The 19,516-nt window shown below is 33.5% G+C and overlaps 3 protein-coding genes across 5 annotated transcripts; all 3 read right to left on the reverse strand.

Moving 5' to 3' along the window:
- Positions 1–329: 329 nt before the first annotated feature.
- LOC104801345 (transcription factor bHLH57-like) lies at positions 330–2,702 on the reverse strand. Of its 2 annotated transcripts, none has more exons than XM_010524576.2 (4): positions 2,252–2,702; positions 1,371–1,904; positions 920–1,279; positions 330–650 (listed from the first exon to the last, which is right to left on the reverse strand). In XM_010524576.2, exons 1-4 carry the CDS (start codon positions 2,282–2,284, stop codon positions 486–488), a joined length of 1,092 nt encoding a protein of 363 aa, XP_010522878.1. In that variant the 5' UTR covers positions 2,285–2,702; the 3' UTR covers positions 330–485. The 2 variants fall into 2 exon arrangements, with proteins under 2 accessions (XP_010522878.1, XP_010522879.1); XM_010524577.1 differs by lacking the exon at positions 2,252–2,702 and adding an exon at positions 2,117–2,243.
- A 6,780-nt stretch (positions 2,703–9,482) lies between these two features.
- Positions 9,483–11,432, reverse strand: LOC104801346 (WAT1-related protein At4g01440-like). Of its 2 annotated transcripts, none has more exons than XM_010524579.1 (6): positions 11,176–11,432; positions 11,004–11,066; positions 10,755–10,871; positions 10,010–10,421; positions 9,787–9,938; positions 9,483–9,692 (listed from the first exon to the last, which is right to left on the reverse strand). In XM_010524579.1, the coding sequence occupies exons 1-6, from the start codon at positions 11,358–11,360 to the stop codon at positions 9,527–9,529; spliced, it is 1,095 nt and encodes a 364-aa protein (XP_010522881.1). In that variant the 5' UTR covers positions 11,361–11,432; the 3' UTR covers positions 9,483–9,526. The 2 variants fall into 2 exon arrangements, with proteins under 2 accessions (XP_010522881.1, XP_010522882.1); XM_010524580.1 differs by having other exon boundaries at positions 10,755–10,855; positions 11,176–11,267.
- Positions 11,433–14,017: 2,585 nt separating this feature from the next.
- LOC104801347 (WAT1-related protein At1g01070) lies at positions 14,018–16,603 on the reverse strand. Its single transcript, XM_010524581.2, has 6 exons — positions 16,354–16,603; positions 15,782–15,844; positions 15,526–15,642; positions 14,609–15,008; positions 14,374–14,525; positions 14,018–14,301 (listed from the first exon to the last, which is right to left on the reverse strand). Exons 1-6 carry the CDS (start codon positions 16,539–16,541, stop codon positions 14,121–14,123), a joined length of 1,101 nt encoding a protein of 366 aa, XP_010522883.1. The 5' UTR covers positions 16,542–16,603; the 3' UTR covers positions 14,018–14,120.
- Positions 16,604–19,516: the final 2,913 nt, after the last annotated feature.

Consider the following 19,516-nt stretch of genomic DNA (forward strand, 5'->3'; position numbering starts at 1 on the left):
GGGGGGGGGGGTCACGATGAGACAGAGATTTGACTCTGCGCATGGACTCCCCTTCTACGATTCTTCATGACATCGGGATAAGGGATTTTTTCTGCCACCTCCTCATGCAACTTTTATTATTAATTTTGTTTTACCATAATTTACTCCAAGAATATTCATAATTTAATTACTGATTACCAAAATATAGTCCTAAGGTCTATCATTTCATCACGGCTAACCATATATCTGAAATATTGTTTGCATGTTCATAGATGGTTTTAAAGTTGATGTATAATTGTTTTCATTTTCCCAGCACAAAAAAGGAATAAAAAAATATATTACTAATCAACTGAGAAAATAAAAATATAGATATGCAGAGAATAAAATAAACAGCCTCAATTTGAATCTATATTCATATTTACAACCAACAAACTCTGGGAAGAAAACTCTCACCGTTGATCTAAAAGTGGAAAAAACCCTAATTTTCTCATCTCTCTCTCTCTCTCTCACATTGTACTTATCTTTCCTCCCGAGATTTTATCAATTGGCAGGTCAAAGTCAACGGAGTCGACTAATGGTTGACCGCATCGTTCACCGTTGATGTGTTTGAATATCTGACGGACGGCTGTTGTTATCTCATCCGCTGATCCTAGCTCACAGTCGTCTTCCATCTGCATGCAAAATTCAGAAGACTTTGACTGGTGTTTCATTATTATAAAATATGCATAATTTATAGAAAGTTTAATGCAATGCGGAAAGAATATTAAAAGCAAAATGTAAAATATACATGAACATATGTGCATGCGAGATGTAGAAATCACATATCATTATTTTTTTTAGATAATCACATATCATTATTTAATAACTTAAGTCTCCATAATTCCCAATAATCTTTGACTTTACACATTAATTAATGGTGATTAAATATATAATCAAATACCTTGAGATTGAAAGAGTAGAAGACAGAGTCCAAGGAAGAGGTGACGTTGAGATGCAAAACCGTGAGCTTTAGCTCTTCAAGCGAGACAATAGCTCGCAGAGTCTGACCTTGTCGTCTCTTACACCACACTTTTAAGCTCACATGGTTCTGTATCACCGCCGTATCCACCTCCGCCGCATCTCTGCCGGCGGCGAGTCCTTCGTCCGACACGGATGCGCTTGCACGAGACGACACCGATTTCATCTTCTCCTCGTTCTCGTCTCCGTTTTCTACCCGTTTCTTGGCTTCGAGGGAATGCAACAGCTGCTCGAGCTGCTTGACGAAATCTATGGCGCCTCCTATAATAGAAGCTTGGTCTCCCTGAGAATAAAAAACGACGCCGTTTCGATGACACGATAGTTGGTATCTTTTTTTCGGAAATAGGTCGACTTCGATATGATTTTATTTTTACCCGTTGGAGATAAGATTGTGGAATGAGACACTTGAGGGAGTTCAAATGCTCATTCATTTGCCGTCTCCGGTTACGTTCGATAGCAATGTGCGTCATTCTTTGATTCTCCACCTCTTCTTCGTTCTTAGGCGCTCTCATTCGTTTCCGTTTGCGCCGTTCTTTGACCGATTCGTTCGGTAGTTCGACTGCCGAAGACGGCGCGGGCGGTGGCGGAGGAGGAGATTCCAACTTGAAGGGCTTGCAATAACCAGGACTTATGGATTCGAGGGTAAGACAGCTTTCTGGTTCTAGGGTTTGGATTTGGAGGAGGGACTGTAAAATGTTTGGTTCTGATTTGAAGGGCAAGAACGTGGTGGGTTTTACGCTTTTTAGCATTCGAAGAAATGGGATACTGTCTTCGATGGTGGCGGCGTCTGAGAACTGAACATGTACGGCTGCTTCTTCTTCTGCTTCATCACTGAATCTGAAGCTGCCGCTGGAGAGAAGAAGTTCATGTTGTGAGCATCCCGCTTCGGAAAAATCGGCATCCATGAGCTGCGGTTGAAAACAAAAACACACATGAATAAGAAACGGAGAAAGATTCAAACTTTAAGGAATTTGAAGGCGAGTGGGCATCTGGGGAATGCTGAGAGGTTTCTTAGACAAGACAGAGGAGGACAGTAAATGATGAAGAAAGTGGAATGTCGCCGAGTGGGAGAAACGTGAAAGTTGCAGAATCCGGAGAATATTGTCGAGAAATTTAAAACCTTTGCATTGAATGTAGTCTATCTGGTACTAGGAACAGTAAATGCCACAACTCGAGAAATCTGGACTTTCGTATTGATGAGTTCAAAACAGCTAAAGGGTAATTAAGGGAAATTAGAAGAAGCAAAAATGCATACACAAGAATCATTTGGTGTGTGGAATCTCTCCATTGGGTGAGTTCAATTTGAAAGCAGTCTCCTTTGACAATATCCGTTGACCAAATCACTGTTTGTAATTGACGAAGCTCAAAGAGGCAAGACAAGAACCCTATATGCATGCACATACACAAAAGACGAGGGAGAGCTATTCGTAAGGTGTTTGGTTTGAGATAGCTTATATATATGTAGAAGAATAAGAGGTTTGAGTTTTTGTGTGGAAGAAGGTGAACGAGGGTTAAATATATAAATTAATGGATGAAAAAATACGTGTTGTAACCCTGAAAGCGTATCTGTAAATACGTGTATACAAAACAAATGCGCTTTGGGAGACTAAGGATTTGCAGAGAGAGAGAGAGAGAGAGAGAGTAAAGAGAGGTCCCCCAATGGCAATGAGTATTATTGGAGATGGCAGGTTTTTTCACCAGTGAAGACAGAATCTGTAGGGACACACTTTCCATGAACAGTACTTCTCATTACACTTAAGTAGAAGAAGAAGAAGAACCTTACTTTCTCCTTCTCCTTTTCTAATTTTTTAGCTTTGCAGAAAAGGCTTTTCCTGGCCTTCTCTCTCTCTCTCTCTCTCTATATATATATATATATATATATATATATATATAATCTTTTATAATTTTATTAAGTTCACCTAATCCATGCTAACGTTAACTTCATGCCAACGTTGTTATACACCATAAGAGCCCGTAAGAATAATCTTGTTTTAAGAGATTTTTTTTAGATTTGTTTTGCTTTTTATTTGAATAAGTTAGTTTGATAAAAGTCCTAGTCTTGTGGATAATGAACATTATTTTAGGATTAAGTTATTTGATTTTTACGTTGTAAGGGTTTTGTTTTGCATTTATAAATAAGAGAAGAAAACCCAATTGATTGTGTGGGGATATTGGAAAATCCTCCACCCTCTCTTCTTCCATGGTTCATTCTTTTTTTCAATTTTTTTAAATAAAAGGTGAATGTTTTTTTTTTATTTATACAAACCCACTTTAAGATTTTGGCATATGTGTAAACAGACAGTCCACGAAGAGTATCATCCAAATTTTAATGTTCATATAAACTTAACCTCTCTATGGTGTTTGATACAAATTGATTATGACATAATATATATAGTAAAGAACAATATTTTTTTTCCTACGAGGAAGCAAATGATTTAAGAATAGATTTGTTAATATAGTTAGGATGCCATACATATATTATAATATCATGTTTGGGAATAATATTTTTGTTTCCACTCGCGACTTAGCACATTATAGTACTTGAAGTTGGTTCCCTTTAAGTGCTTAAACTAATTTTCAACATTAATAAGGATTGTATAATACCAAAAATACCCTTTTGGATTGGGGAGGGAAGAAGACGCAACAAGGTTCCCAACATTGGCGTCCTGATGAAAACAACTCGATTCGAGTGCCTTGGTCTCTCCGGCACCAACAGTACTCCTTTTTCTTTTTCCTTCGTCGCATTCCTAACGTGGGTTTTTTTTTTGTTAACCGGGTTTTCTGGGCCGAGACCCAGACTAATTTCGGAGTCGGGAGCCAGCCATATGATTTGAATTATGCGTTTCCTCCCCAGCGTAGGGTTTGAACTCGGGGCGGAACAGACGTTTTGCGTTCCCGTTTCACCGGTTGAACTATCTAGGTTGAGTTAATAATGTGGGGGTTAAAGACAAAATAAAAACTTAAATTTGTCATAATAGAAAAACATAAAGAAAATCTTAGATTTTACATCATTGTAGTCAACACATATATAAAAGAAAACGTATCTGATAAAAAAGTTTTAAAAAATTACAATATAATAACAAAAATCATGCGATAATGTTTATATATTCGAAAGCATTGTATTTCAAATATTCTTATACCACTTTGTTGTATATGATGAGCGAGTATACACGTCCTTTTCGATCTACGCATAAATGCAACTTTGATTGTATGAAATAATTATCACCCATCCAAAAATCCGAATCATGTGAATCGAAATGTGAGGAGCATCTTGGGATTGGACACCCATGTTTTTTTTTTAATCAGTTCCGTGAACCATAATTCGGAGAGATATGTCCCTTCCTAACAATTTCAGCTGTTTTTTTTTTTCACGTTTCAAGTAAGTTTTTGGTGCAAGAGTGGGGTTTCTTTGTTCTCCTAAATCTCACTTTCGTTGTACGACCCATAATTCAATGATATTTCATCTCTACAGTGTCAATTATAATATATATATATATATATATATAATTCTAGAATTATAAAAAAAAAGTTAAAAAAATGTTGATATTACAAATTCCAAAACAAAGCCTAACAAAACCAATATCTAAATCCATGCGCAGCAGAGCAACAGTATCGTATCGCACAAAAACACATGTTTGTGTCCTGTTAGGCTCGCAAAAATGAATGCTAATTGATTAATTTATTTATTTTTTGTCAAAGGCTAATTGATTAATTTACACTTTTTTTTATGTAACTTTTCCATCTTGATTTCCCTTATTTGGAGACAAATTCCCGAAATGACGTACGTATAAATGAGTCGGGCTGCATACGTATTCCGCGTACTCTGTTATATATGGACATACGTAGAATAAAGAAGAAACGTACGTACGTAAGATGGATGTAATGTGTAACATGTGTATATATGTGTATATATACCAACATGCTGAGATACACACAAGGGATAAGACAAGAATACAATCTAAGAGATATCTTCGTTGGATAAATTCAATGGAGAAAATCTTATCCCTTCCATTACCACACCAACCCAATGGAAATCACGCTGCCCGAATGATAGAATATATATAACAAAATAAATAAATAAATAAACTATGAAATATATAATCTTATCCCTCCCTTCATTGAAACCTTCGTAGCCTCATGAAGCGTTATTACTATGTAACATGTCAATAGCCACACAACCGCTATCCGTTTAATTTCGTGCATCGTCAAGAAGAAGAAATAAAATATTCGATGGTTTATATCAGAACAAATTCATGGTTTTCCCCGTGTATTTTAAATTTTAAATTTAATTTCATTATTTAATCAGTTGATCCTTCCATTTTTTTTTAATGGGTATATTCAATGCATAATGCAAATAAAAAAAAACTAGAAGACGTTAATCCTTTTTTTTTAATATGGTAGAAGGCTTACGTGGATCAAGGAGCGTCTCATAATTCATGAGCCTGGTCTGAATATTTTTGGGATTTATTCACCGACCGGCCACAAAGTCCGCGCCGAACGTGGGCTATACACTCGAACAATAAAAACCCAATATATTTTTTTTTCTGTAGGTCCATTTATTTGATTGCAAATATGTATCGAGGCCTATTATTAAGGCCCATTACGCGTGTCAATCGTTTTAATTGAAATTGAAAATGGTGGGTCGGTTAACTTACATAAACGGAAAATTGAACATGGGTACATATGTTACCGTTAAAGACAAATTAATATTTTATGAACGTCTAGTGGAGCAACATCCTAGGCCTATTGTCTACAGAGGATGGTTGGATAATGACTAGGTAGGGAAAAAAAAAAGCATGGTCTCAAAGATGTGTAGTGTAATCATATAAAAAAATATTAATTTTACATTTACTTAAATAAAAACCTGTCAGAAATTGTAACGTACTCAACAGGAATAAAATAAAAAAAAAAATAATTGCAGTTGTGCAAGTGACCTTGGTCCTTTTTTGTTTTTAATTCTCGATTATCGAATTTCCGCTAGTTTCCAATGAAAGCATTCAATCATGCATGAAGAAGAGATATTATATTGTTGAAATCACTTTGAAGCTGACTAAAGGTAATCTCCCCTTTACTTTGTTGTTGTTTATCGATTTCTCGTGGTTTTTCTTTTTTACTTTATTCTTGAATAGTCACGTCATGCGACTTTTTCCCCTGTTATAAAAGGCTACTGCTTTCTTGATCGCACAAAAATATAACATATACATATACATATATATACATATATGTGGACCGAAGTCTCGACTCTTGTCTTTTATGAATTAACAAACGGATTATCCAACATGACCAAACTTTCGACTCATGCTGTATGTAAAATATGTTTCCTTGTTTTCATATGTATATATATTTTTTAAAATGCACTTGTGAAACACACTGTACTCAAGGTTAAACTATATTTTCGTATTGATCCTAGACCAACTTGACATCGCTGTACAAAGTTGATCTTATAATAATTCCCGTAGAGTATACGCATAAGAAACTTTCAGGGCAAAACATGTCATCGATAATTCATGTACGATGTTTCGTATAATATATTCGACCGTGATTACATATCTTAGGTGTGTATTATATATGTCAGGATACATTTTCTCTGTGTATTTTGTTTCTCTGCTTTATTTTAGCTTAATAAATCGATTGAAAATAATTAAGATCATGAAGTGTTGACCCGATGGTTGAGATGAGAAATGTCATGGGTTCGATTTCACCGATGAAGAGGAAGAGATACGTAATTAATTACGTGACCCGACCAGTGAATATCTCGTTTAAAAAAATAGAGATACGTGTTGTGCTTGAATGCCATGTGGCTTTTATCGCTAAAGGTTAAGTCACTCAAGTGGGGTTCACCATGCAAATGCATGGACGACGTCGATAAATAACGACCCCTCTCGATTCCGATTTTATCATTGCATGCTTTATTTTTTTTAGAATACTTTAATCTTATGCCATATAAATCTATACCACATTTGCATTTGTCAATAGTGCTTGAAATGGAAAAAAAAAATCTTATGATTTTTGGTTGATGTTGATATAGCAATTGTCCAATATTTCAATGATGGTGGTACAGTAGATTGGAGGTGACAAAATTATTTTAAAATTATGGGTTCAACTCTACATACGAATGTGGAGGAGTGCGCATATTTATCTATCCAAAGACTGGTTCTAGATCTTGAGGAATTAGTTGGGCCGTATGTAAAATGAACCTCCCGATTATAAAAAAAAAAAATTACGATGATATCTAAACAACAACGATATATTAATTAAGTACAAATGATGGCCATCAATATGATATTTTCTACATATATATTCACCTTCAAATGTAAACAAATTTTCGAGTTACAAAAAAACCGATTGTCACTGCGAATTTGTGATAGATTTTTTTTCCTAAAAATATCTTTTAAATAGAATAATACCCTCGTTCTTTTTTTTTTAATATATACAATAAAATAATATTTATGAATATAATTTAATGTATATAAAAAAATATTTACTTACCCAAGCTAGCATATTGTCGTAAATATTCTTTTTTTTTTTGCGTCATTTTTTTCAAGTTATATGATCTAGTGGAATTCATACACCAAAGAATCAATCGTATGCTATGTAGCGAATCACGACCCATGCATGCATGCATGCATTTTTTTTTTTTAAACTTTGGAATTGATGATCAACACACGTACGTGTCCTATTATAACTAAATATGTTTCCTTTTGAAGATTTTTCTTTTGGTTCGATAAAGGTGGCCCAAAGAGGATGACGGGAAAAAGCCTCGACGATTATTTATTCATACATTTATATATATATATAAAGCAGAAGTACTGACCTGTAAAGAACAAACAGAAGATAAAATTAATGATTACAATTTCTAGGGTTGTATTTAATAATTAATATCGTACTTGTTAAATAATTATACAATGTATTGGGTCGTCTTCTATTGAAAAACATTGAAGAAACACAAGTGGTGACACTGACAGCTACGAACTGTCCTTTGGAAGCGGGATTTCTTCGGTCCGGTCTCCATATTAGTAACGGTTCTTTGCGGAGAAGCGTCGCTTTTGTGTATAAAACAAACCAATCGAACATCATTTTACAAACAAAATAACACATTGATCGTTACATGCATTTTCACACACACACATATATACAAACCCATACGCACATCATATTTCTCTCCCTATCTTTTTTTTCCCTCATGCTTTTAATCCTTTTTTGTCGTTTTAATGTCAGAATCTTTGTGGGATATTCGGGCTATAGAATATAATATCCTCTACATTACAAAGAAAAAATAGAATCAAATAAAAAATAGGATCATAAATTATTCAATATTAATTTTTTACCTATATTTTCACAACAATCTTGTTTGTAAATGCATTTTATAACTAAAAACGGTTAAATTTTCAATGGTTTTAGATCAATCAATATATGACCAAGTCTGTATTGTATTATTTTATATGGCGAATGAAGTTAATATCTTATATTTCAATTCCAACATATCTTCTTTTGTTTTTTTTTGTTTTACTTCGGTTCCAGCTTTTTATTGGAGAATTCAAAATTTGTATTTTATTGTTATCCTACAAAAAGTTGGACCTTTTGTCCACAATGGCCGAAAGAGAAAAATCTATAAAAAAAAAATGCAGTGGCTAATGCTTTGGGATCATCATATATCATGAATATGAATACACAGTACAAATATAATTATCAAAGAAAAAGCATTAAAAAAAATAAAAGAAAACGATGAAAGAAATTATACGAAAAGGAATACAGTGACTACTGTTTTGGGATCGTCATGTCACATATCATGAATATGAATACAAAGTTACACAGTAGAAATGCAAACTCATCAATGAAAAGTGTAGTAATATAAAAAGAACACGATCAAAGAAATTACGCATATGTATATAGCAATAATCGTACTTCCAAATATATAAGATAGGTTCAAATTGACTTTTGTATGTATATACAGATAGTCAACAACAGATGAATACATTCAACATTTGAATATATATATATATATATATATATAAGCGTTAATAACAAGAGAAAATGAATTTTAATTTGCCCACCGTTTCAGAAGTAGATTAGAAGCTCATACACGGCAAAGATGGAGAAAACCAAATCGTGGGGGCTGCGGATGTGATGTTTGCAATTGCTTTTGTAAAGCATACTTAACAAACAATATTAAAATTTTCAGTTTCATCTCTAAACGATTTGTATTAAATTAATGACAATCTACGAGGATTCCAAATAGCATTTATCAAATGAGATTATTTCAGAAAGCAACCAAAACCAATATAAACTTTGCGTCCATCGACGGAAACCCTCAGCAAATTTGTGTTGATTCGTAATTGACAAATGTAAACTAACAATTCAACACGATCTTTTTATATAAAAAGAAGATCATTAGAAAACAAAATTAAATGATAATAGTTACAACGTAACCATATATTGTTTACATCCAAAATAGACGTTATTATAATGATCGAATATATATATATATATATATATATGTTCATATCCTACTACATGAACAATAACACGATCAAGGAGTCATTGGCACGACCACTGGATGACCCTTCTTATATTGTTCTTCCTCTTCATCTTCGTCGAGTTTAACTGGCAACTTGGTCGCACACTCGTCCATTTGCTTGGTTTTACCCCACAGGAATATGTAAAGACCTAACGTAACGACGACAGATCCCAAAACACTACAGCATATATACAAATGAAACTATATCAGTATTTTATATTAAAAAAAACATTTGTATAAAATGTAGAGGTAAGTGTATATTTTTCACGTACTTTCCGAGATAGATATCGCGATGAAATATCGAGAAATCGAACAGAGTCGCGAAAACAAGTGTCACGGGAGTAAAAGCAGATGTAAAGATAGGCCCTCGCTGTTTGATACACCAAGACATCCCCACAGTGCAAATTCCCTGTCCGACCACTCCCTGCAATATCGGAACATGAAAACATAACTCAAAAGATTCCTAAATAACAAGAAACTTTTAACAACACTTACTGCATAAACAACGGTTATGATTTCTAGTTTGTCTTGGAGGATCCATGCCGTAATATCCCTAGACTTGGTGAGGCTGAGGAGAGCACACTGGATGGTGCCGAAGAAGGATAATATAACGGTGCTCGAATACTGGCATGGATACTTCGCGTTGATCTTTGCTTGTACGAGCATCCAAGAAGCGAAGAAACTGGCTCCCGTGAACAGAAATACGCATCCGATGATCCAATTCTTAGATTTCGTCGTGTGATCGTCGTGTTTATGAACGTTCTCTAAGGCTGAAGCTGCTTGTTTGTGAAAGGATGACAATGGAACACCCTTGTACATGGTTAGGAACAAAGCTCCTCCGATACACACCGAAATTCCCATCATCATAGCCAATCCTGCTTTCCTTCTCATGTTCAGCTTTTCAATCCTACCAAAAAAAAAAAAAAAGATTCCACTTACTCACGATTCAGTTGATTAAAGCATCTACATGTAATGAAAAAAGGGGGTTAATTAATTAATGAATATGGTGGATTTGCACAAAGTGCTTGATAACTTCAATTACCAACTAAATTTTGTGGGCAGTTTAACATCAAATTTAATTGCTAGTATGTCGCTTTATTAAGTATCCCGCGCGTCTCTTGAGAAATATATATAATGTTCTTGCGTATGTTGCAGAGCTTCGGAAAAGATAATCATGATTTATGTATGGTCGAATTAGTAACAAAGCCAAAGGTATATATGTAATCATTCGATAATTTACCTGAATATTAGAGCCATAAAGAAGGTAATTGCGGGCATCATGCTCGTAAAAGCACATCCCAGCGTTGCTGAAGTGTTCGAGAGGCCGAGCAGGAAGAAATACTGCGTCAAACTTGCCCTAATTAAAATTTATCAATTATAATCTTAATTAAGACTCGCTTTGATTGATAAATGAAAAGATCAAGAAAGCAAAAAAAAAAAAATTTATGGGAAAACTTATATATACAAGAGTTTACGTATTGTTACAAACCCGATAAGAGCACTGAAGAAAAGCTGGCACAAGATACTGAACGTAAGCTTCGGTCTTGTTTTCCTGCGTGCATGCAAAAATTCACAAGATCAAACATTTTCACAATTGAAATCACGCACACACATAAATGAATATGAGATGATAATCCAAAACACGTTAAACTTATACGAACCGTTCCCATAAATGGGCGATTGGAATCAAGAACACGGTGGAAATAGCGAGACGATATGTAGCGATAACCATATGGTTAAGACCACCATCGAGGATTTTCTTAATCATCGCGTTAACCGAACCGGTTGCCGAGAAAACAAAAAGCATCATGAATATCGGCGTCCATTTTCCATCGCAATAACCCATGATTACTAATTAATCAACGATCTATTAATTAAAAAAAATAATCTCTCTCTCTCTCTCTAAGTGCCTGTGCCTTGAGTGAGGAAGCACACGAATCCAATGGGTATGGCAACGTAGCATATATAGAGGAAACGAATTGTTTCTTTATTTACATAAATGATTATATTTATAATAAAAAAATGTTAAATTCTCACTTTAGTTTTCCGGTGAAAAAAAGGTGAGTTACGAAACGGTGGATTTTATTGTTCCGGGGATGATGCACGTATTTGGGTAAAAGGAACCTGGGGTTATATATTTGCAATATGCAATTGAATATTTACAATTAATGTTGGTAATTTATTATCATGCGATGTTGTTGTTGTGATTGGACAAGGTATTCCCCACTAATTCTATGAACCCTCTTCAATATTAATTTACATGAAATTTTTTAACACCTAGTGAAAAACTTTGATCGGTGATATTCAGTAATGAATGATGTGGATGAAATTAACAAACTGAATTCGTTCGGTATTATATTAAATTATTTCACAAAACATCATACGTTTTTTTAATGCGTGCAATAAAAGTGAATTAGCATCTTATGTTACATTTATATAATTATATAAGATTTGGATAGAGTTTCCAAAAATTCGCAGAACTTTGTTCTTGGGTTATGTGTTAGGGATAACAAAGAAACTGATGTATCATTGATTTAAAGTACGTATGGACGTTGAGATGCCAACATTTTTATTTGGATCAGAAGAAGGAAATATATATATAATACCATATTTAGGGGAAACTTCTACGTACTTTAATTTCTTCTCTTATTTAATTATACCGAATTTCAGACTAAATCAAGTAAAAACTCGGATCTAATGCAAAGTATTTATAAATTATAATGAGTGATCATATTGTCACATTTCTGGCGACTGTTTCCTCGAAAGCAACTTAGCGAACCTTGAAACACGCGTAACGGTCGATTCTCTGGTTTGGACAACTGAAAATCTGACGTATCTGAATTTAGACGGATGCGTAAAGGTATGTTTTAACCTAAAGTCTGATATGTATTATGTTATACATATGACATACATATATATATATATATTGGTTGGTTAAAAACACAGGAAATTATATTCCTATGTTGTTGGTAAATGTGTGAGTTTGTGGGTTCCACCAAAGTCGTCTGGTCCAAATTGCACCAATATATATTTTCCCTTTTGTTTTCGTCTTTTTTATCAACCTAATTATGTCTATATCTCTTTTAATTGTTTATTTTATTTCTTTAATTTATTTCACATTAATATTGCCTTTGTTTTATTTATTTGCATGGGAAAAGTAAAAGAAATGTAAAAGCAAATGAAAATCAAAATGAAAAAATAGAATATTGAAAAGAAAATAAAAGCGCAGAGGACATATAAACTTTTATAATTCTTTCAAGTAAAATAAGGATAATGTACACTGCGAAATCTCCTCAAAAATCATAGTGGGTACAAAGGAACTGTTTATTAATACTGTAGTGGATCGATATAAGATGATAGTAATCATGGCATTTATCTACTTGTTCATATATATATATATATATTAAATGTTTTAATTTTTTTTCCAAAATTAAAATATTTTGTTTTTTCTTATGTCCCTTTTTTATATTATTGTGACAACAGTAAATGTTCTCGGATATCTCCGTACATAAAGAAATATATTAATCAAAATTTACTATTCCCCATAATTTTCTTTGAGAAGATTGTTCAGAAGGCCACGGTCTAGGGGGGTTATTTTTGGTGTTTGATTGAATTGATTATATATTCCGAAAATAAGGGGTTGGTTGTTTAATTAAAATCCATTTTATAAATAATTTTAAACCCATATTTATTTGTTGATGGGCTCAGAGAACCCAAGGCCCATACCATTCTTCTATCTTCATCTTGTAAATAGGCTATGGTCCATTATAGAGGTCCAAGATTTTTCAATATTCGCAGTTTTGTAACGACCCGTATATTATGTCGGACCATAATAATTTATAAGGTCCAGCATGTTACATATATTTATGTATGTATGATTCCTCAACATTATGAGTGGGACGAATAATTGGCCGTTCCCGATCCCATTCCCCTTTTTATGTCCTTCCCCTAATTTTGTTTTTGAACTTTTTTTTTTCCTTCTCGGCCCTTAATGTTCTCTCTCTTTAAGGAGGAAAACAATGTTCTCTGCCCCTAGTTTTATGCCCACACCTATTTTTTAGTCACGGTCATCATCATCTTCAACATCTAAATTCAGTTACGAACATAATTTAATAGCAATCGCTATATGTATGTATGCGTGTATATATATATATATACGTTTATGTTTAGTTTTTACATGTATACATGTATGTATATATAGTCAGGTGCAAGGATTAGGTGACCTCTTAATTACCACATTATCATTTGGGTTTTACCTTTTCTTCACACACAAAATTTAATGCGGTGGCTAATGGGTAATGACTCACGGACCGATTAGGGAATATCGGATAACGACGGATTAATTGAATATTTGCAGAAGCGAATAAGGAAAAAAAAAAAAAAGGCAACACGTGGAGGGCAGTATTTAGTGCTGTTGGATTTAATTTTCTTGGACTTTTATATCGAAATTAAATGTACACAAATTGATACGTAATATAGGTGAGCTATATATATATATATATATTTTATAAAAGAAGATCCAAAATTTATTAAGAGCGTGTGATGAATACTCTGTTGTTCACGTCAAACAACAGAGAAAAATACATGCATGCTTCTTCAGTGTCAATTAAACGGGTAATCTCGTATCATCGTCACTGTTGTTATTATGGTCGGGAACGGTCTTAGCAATTTCGTTGCTCTCATTCTGCGAAGACAGCTTCGTAGCGGCGGACACAGCTTCGACATCTTTGTTCTTTCCCCAAAGAAACACGTAGAGACCCGCTATAGCGACGGCCGAGCCGAGGATACTGTGCGTGGAATCAAATGGATCAAGCATTATTATTAATAGAAACGAGTGAACGAATGAATGAATTGCGTACCTTCCGAGGTATAAGTGACGGTGCAGGACGATGAAATCGAATAAGGTGGCGGAGATGAGCATAACCGGGTAAAAGGTTGATGCGAACACAGGTCCTCTCTTTTTTATGCCCCATGACGTCGCCACTGTCGACATGGCTTGACCCACCACTCCCTATTCACCCGTTTTCATTCTCAATTAATTTACATGGATATATATATGTAACGTATTTGCATGTGGGGGGGGGGGGCACTTACGGAATAGACGATGACGAGAATGACGAATTTATCCTTGATAATCCAATGTTGGACGTCTCTGGTTTTGATCAAACTCAAGAGAGCGCATTGGAAAGTGGCAAAAACGGACATGAGGAAAGTGCTTGAGTACTTGCACGGATACTTAATGTTGATCTTCGCTTGAAAAAGCAACCAAAACGACAGCGTCGTGGTTCCGATGAGGAGAAACAGGCATCCCACGAGCCACGTCTGCGTCTTGATCTTCACATCGTGATGTTGTGAGGAACCCTCTGATTGAGAGTGAGGGTTCGCTATTGCTACTCCTTTGTAAAACGTCAGCAAGAGTGCTCCGCTTATGCTTATTAGGGTTCCCAGCACCTTGAGCAACCCTCCTTTGCTCTTCAGATTCAAAATTTCCGACCTACAAAAATATAATTAAATAAAATCACAACTTTGTCTAAAAAAAAACATTATGATAAAAAAAAGGCTGAAGGTGATGGCGAACTGTAGATACAGTTGATTAGTTTGCCATTCTGTGCCGTGTGGATTACGATCAAGTTAAAGTGATCCGCAAAGTATTCTTCTAACTCCAAAAGATATTCTATCCGATCGTATCCATGTTGGTGATAGATTCATATGAATGGACAACATAAGTATATATGTGAATATAATAGATCCTTAAATATTATATTTATATATATATATATATATATATATATATACTTTTTTTTGTTAACGTGACACTTATGGTGGATAAATTAGGACGAGAACAAAGCAGAAGAGAAAATACCAACAACAAAAAATGACGTCATTTTTAAAGTTGGAACTTTTAAAAGTCACATTTAATATATATTTTTTCCCTCACGTAAAATAATTTAGGAAAAAGACATGTAATATGATAAGGAAAATGATATCGCAGCATAGAACAGTCCGTTCACCTGAAAATGAGGGCCAACGTAAACGTGACGGCGGGCAACATGCTGATTATGGCGCAAGAAACCGTTGCTGACGTGTACGAAAGCCCAAGTAAAAAGAAGAACTGTGTAAGGCTTGCCCTGCAAATAAAATACACATTAATGATCAATCGTTACAGAATATTTTTTTTTTAATTTCATTAATGAAATATTAGTTTTATAAATTTATTTATATGACAAAAAGGAGGCAGATGGCATGAAAGGAGATGGAAGGTCGAACCCGAGAAGACCGCTGATGAAATGTTCGCACAATATCCTAAATGTAAGCTTTGGTCTTATTTTCCTGTAAGAGACACATAGCGAGATAAGGAAAAACCCATCACGATATCATATTTTCATTTATCTTAAAATCTTATTATATACGTATATTTATGCATGTATATATTTCCATGTATATCCAAAATTAGCTTCTCTAGTACATGATTTTATAAATTGTTTTAATTCTCATGTATAAAACGAATAGATTCAAATCGTCTTAGTAAAACAAATCATATCGATCAAACCGTCTATTCCACCCCAAAATTTGATACTACTTTTGATTATCTATTAAAAAAATAATATATATGATTTACAACAGTATACATATTACAAAAAAAAAAACATAAAGCTAGGAGGGTTTTGGAGAGATCCAAAAACAGAAAACAGAAGAGTTTGGAATGTCATATAATATAATCACGGAGAAGAAAATCATATTATACGTAGGAAGTTCAACAGTGAATCAAATCTATCAGATGCGATTGTTATATATATATACGTACATATGCATGTATATGTATGTGTATATGGATATACCTTTCACAAAAATGAGCAAAGGGGGCCAAAATGAGAGCAGAAATGGCAAGCCTATACGCAGCAACAACCATGTGGTTAATCCCACCGTCAAGTACCTTCTTCACCAGTGCGTTCACTGACCCCATTGCCACGTTTGTCAACACCATTACCGTCACTGTTCCCCATTGCTCTACCCCGTTCTCTCCCATCTCTCTCTCTCTCTCTCTCTCTCTCTCTCTCTCTCTCTCAACTCCAATACGTGTGCTTTGAGTTCTGCAAGCACCAGCCCCCCCTTCTCTTCTTATTTATAAGAAAGTTCTATGGGTGGTTGCCACGTCGGATTCTTGAAGTTACATGTAATTTGTTGTAATTGTTCTCTTATTCTTTGTTGGTTGTCACAGTTTGTTCTCTTGTTCTACGAATGTAAAGTTAGTAAGTTGATTTAAAAAATACATTTTATATTAGATATCCCAAACTTGGCTTGGTACGTTGTATCTTACCAAAAAAAAAATCTATGGATTCATTTGTACCAATGCCCGATTCTTTTACGTGTTGTTTTCAACTGTAAAAAAAAAAAAATTTGATTTACTGGATAAAAAAACTAGGATTCTTTTTTGGCCTCTCTGATCTATGTTATTGTTGTCTCGAAATGACATTTTTGTTTTGTAATTTATGCTTTGTTTCATTTTATGCAGAGAGTTTGGCAGTTATTCAAATGTTCTCTAATCGGCATAATTATTGGACAAAATTATAGATATAATGACTACCTTTTATGAAAATTCTCCTATATTTGAGGTTTGAGACACGTCTAATTTGCTTGTCACGGTCCGTTCGTGTCATAGTTTACGTTTCATACAAATCATTAGCTCTCTTCCATAGTTATCCCAAAATTCAAATCAAGCCTTATTCAAGCAATATATAATAAGATGTCTCTCTCTCTCTCTCTATATATATATATATATATATATATATATATTACTGGAAAAAACCGTTTTAATATTTTTTTTTTAATTTGAACGGAAAGAGCGTGACCACCGAGGGAGCTCATGAAGTCATGATGCCCCTCCACGTAAAAAGACAAGAAGGTTGGAACGGAAAGAAATGCCCTGCATAGTTTCCGGCCAAGAAAAATAAAACATAACACTAATGTATGTAATTTAAATAAATAATAACCATAGTAACTTCGTATATTATTTATTATTTTTTTCATACAGAAAACAGTGCAATCGATCGGACAGTATTCTCTAATAATATGGAACAATTATTATTCGAGAATATAATTTCGGGGGAAAATGAAATATATTCTTCAACATACCCTCGTGCGTTCACAATCCAAATTCTGCTAATTCCAATCTTAATAAACGATTAGAAAGCGCCCGACATTCTGTTTTCTTACCGGCATGTGTTCCGCAGTTTCTTTTATAATGGAAAGAAAATGAATATATTCGGTTTTCTCTTCAGTGTTTTTTTATAACACATATACGCCTATGAGAAAATTCCAATATATATTTTTTTACAGCTAAGAATTTATGGGTCCCAAGTAGAATCCGATTCACTAAATCTTGAAACCAAATGCAACATGTAACTGATTAATCATTCATATTAATATTTATTAATTATTTTTTTCAGCTGTTTTTAAATATATATATTCTCAATATTATTTTGCTATAAATAACTATTTTTAAAATAAATTATTAAAAAACCATTAAAAAAATTTAAATTATTTGTGACGAATAAAAGAAATTTAAAACACAGTTTGGATCAGTTTATTTCTTGTCCATCCTAGTTCATAGATTATTTTTTTTAATACAGAATAATATGACGATTTGAATAATGTTTTTGCAATTGAAGACGGTAGTAACAAATAATTGAAATTATAATTATGTTATTACATTTTTTGTGGCGGGTTAAAATATACCACATTGCAAGGTTATATTTGACATTCTCAAATTTATTATATACGTTTGCACATTTATTAAAATCTTTTAATAAAAATATTATCGATTTATTTTGCTGATACAATTTCCATATTTCACAACTTTTTTTCTAATATATTTATCTCATTTTCATTATTTTCACTTTTTTAAATATAAAATTTCAAAACAGGAAAATTATAGAACATATTATAGAGCATAATATTCATAAGCAACATCGGTGATTCTATTTTCATCAACGCCCTTTCTCATACTAAATAGACGAGACCAGTCTATGCAAAAAAAAAAGAAAGCAAGTATTTAGATTCGACAATGCAAAAAAGGTTTAGGATTCACGTTAGATATGTATTATGATTAGGACAAAGGATTTTATATCATATTTGGCTCACCTGAATGTACTTTCTTTTTTCATATTATATATTCCCTTGTTTTCTTATTATATATATATATATATATATATATATAAGTTTTTTTTGGTAATCGAGTATATTGAATCGATGCACAAAATCATGTCGGAATCAGGACCAAACCATATGATTAGAATATATACATCTCTCTCCAATTTAAAGTTTAAACTCGTGATGAGACATATACTTTGCGTTTTGGGTTCATCGGTTGAACTAAATTGGATTAATAAGTTCTAATTTGTTACCATGCTTTTTTTTTTCATTTTTCAATTATTTTTACTCATGGAATATATTTCCAATTCAAGAACTCTATTTTACTATATTAGATATTTGGATATTAGAAAAAATATCAAAGTCATATCGTGTTTTTTTGGGTAAAAAAACGTGTCAATAAAGTTTTTTTTACTAACGGTACGCTTACCAGTCTGATGTAAATTTTGGATGGGTTCCTGCCATGTGCTCCGAAACGCTGTTCTTTTGAATTTCTTGAGAAAATTCATATTTAAACAGGTGACACGTGTCACTATGTTATATATCAGGTATGATGACGTGGCGATCTGATTGTGCAGAAAATGACGTGCGTCCACGTCAGCTGTGTTTCTGTAACCAAAGGTATGTGGGGCCCCTGATTACTTTTGATTTTCTAAAGCTTTTGTTGGCAGTGCACCAGGAATGGGCCATCGTTTCATGCTAATATTTTACTATTAACCTAATTTCTATATTTTACTAATAAAATATTTAATAAACGCTAAACTATGACTATAACCATATAGTTTTTAAATTTACTCAAATATATAATATTGTGTTAGGTCTTCTCTCTATACTCCAAATTTCATAACTATT

This window comes from Tarenaya hassleriana, unplaced genomic scaffold, assembly GCF_000463585.1.
Source record: "Tarenaya hassleriana unplaced genomic scaffold, ASM46358v1 Cleome7, whole genome shotgun sequence".
NCBI lineage: Eukaryota > Viridiplantae > Streptophyta > Magnoliopsida > Brassicales > Cleomaceae > Tarenaya > Tarenaya hassleriana.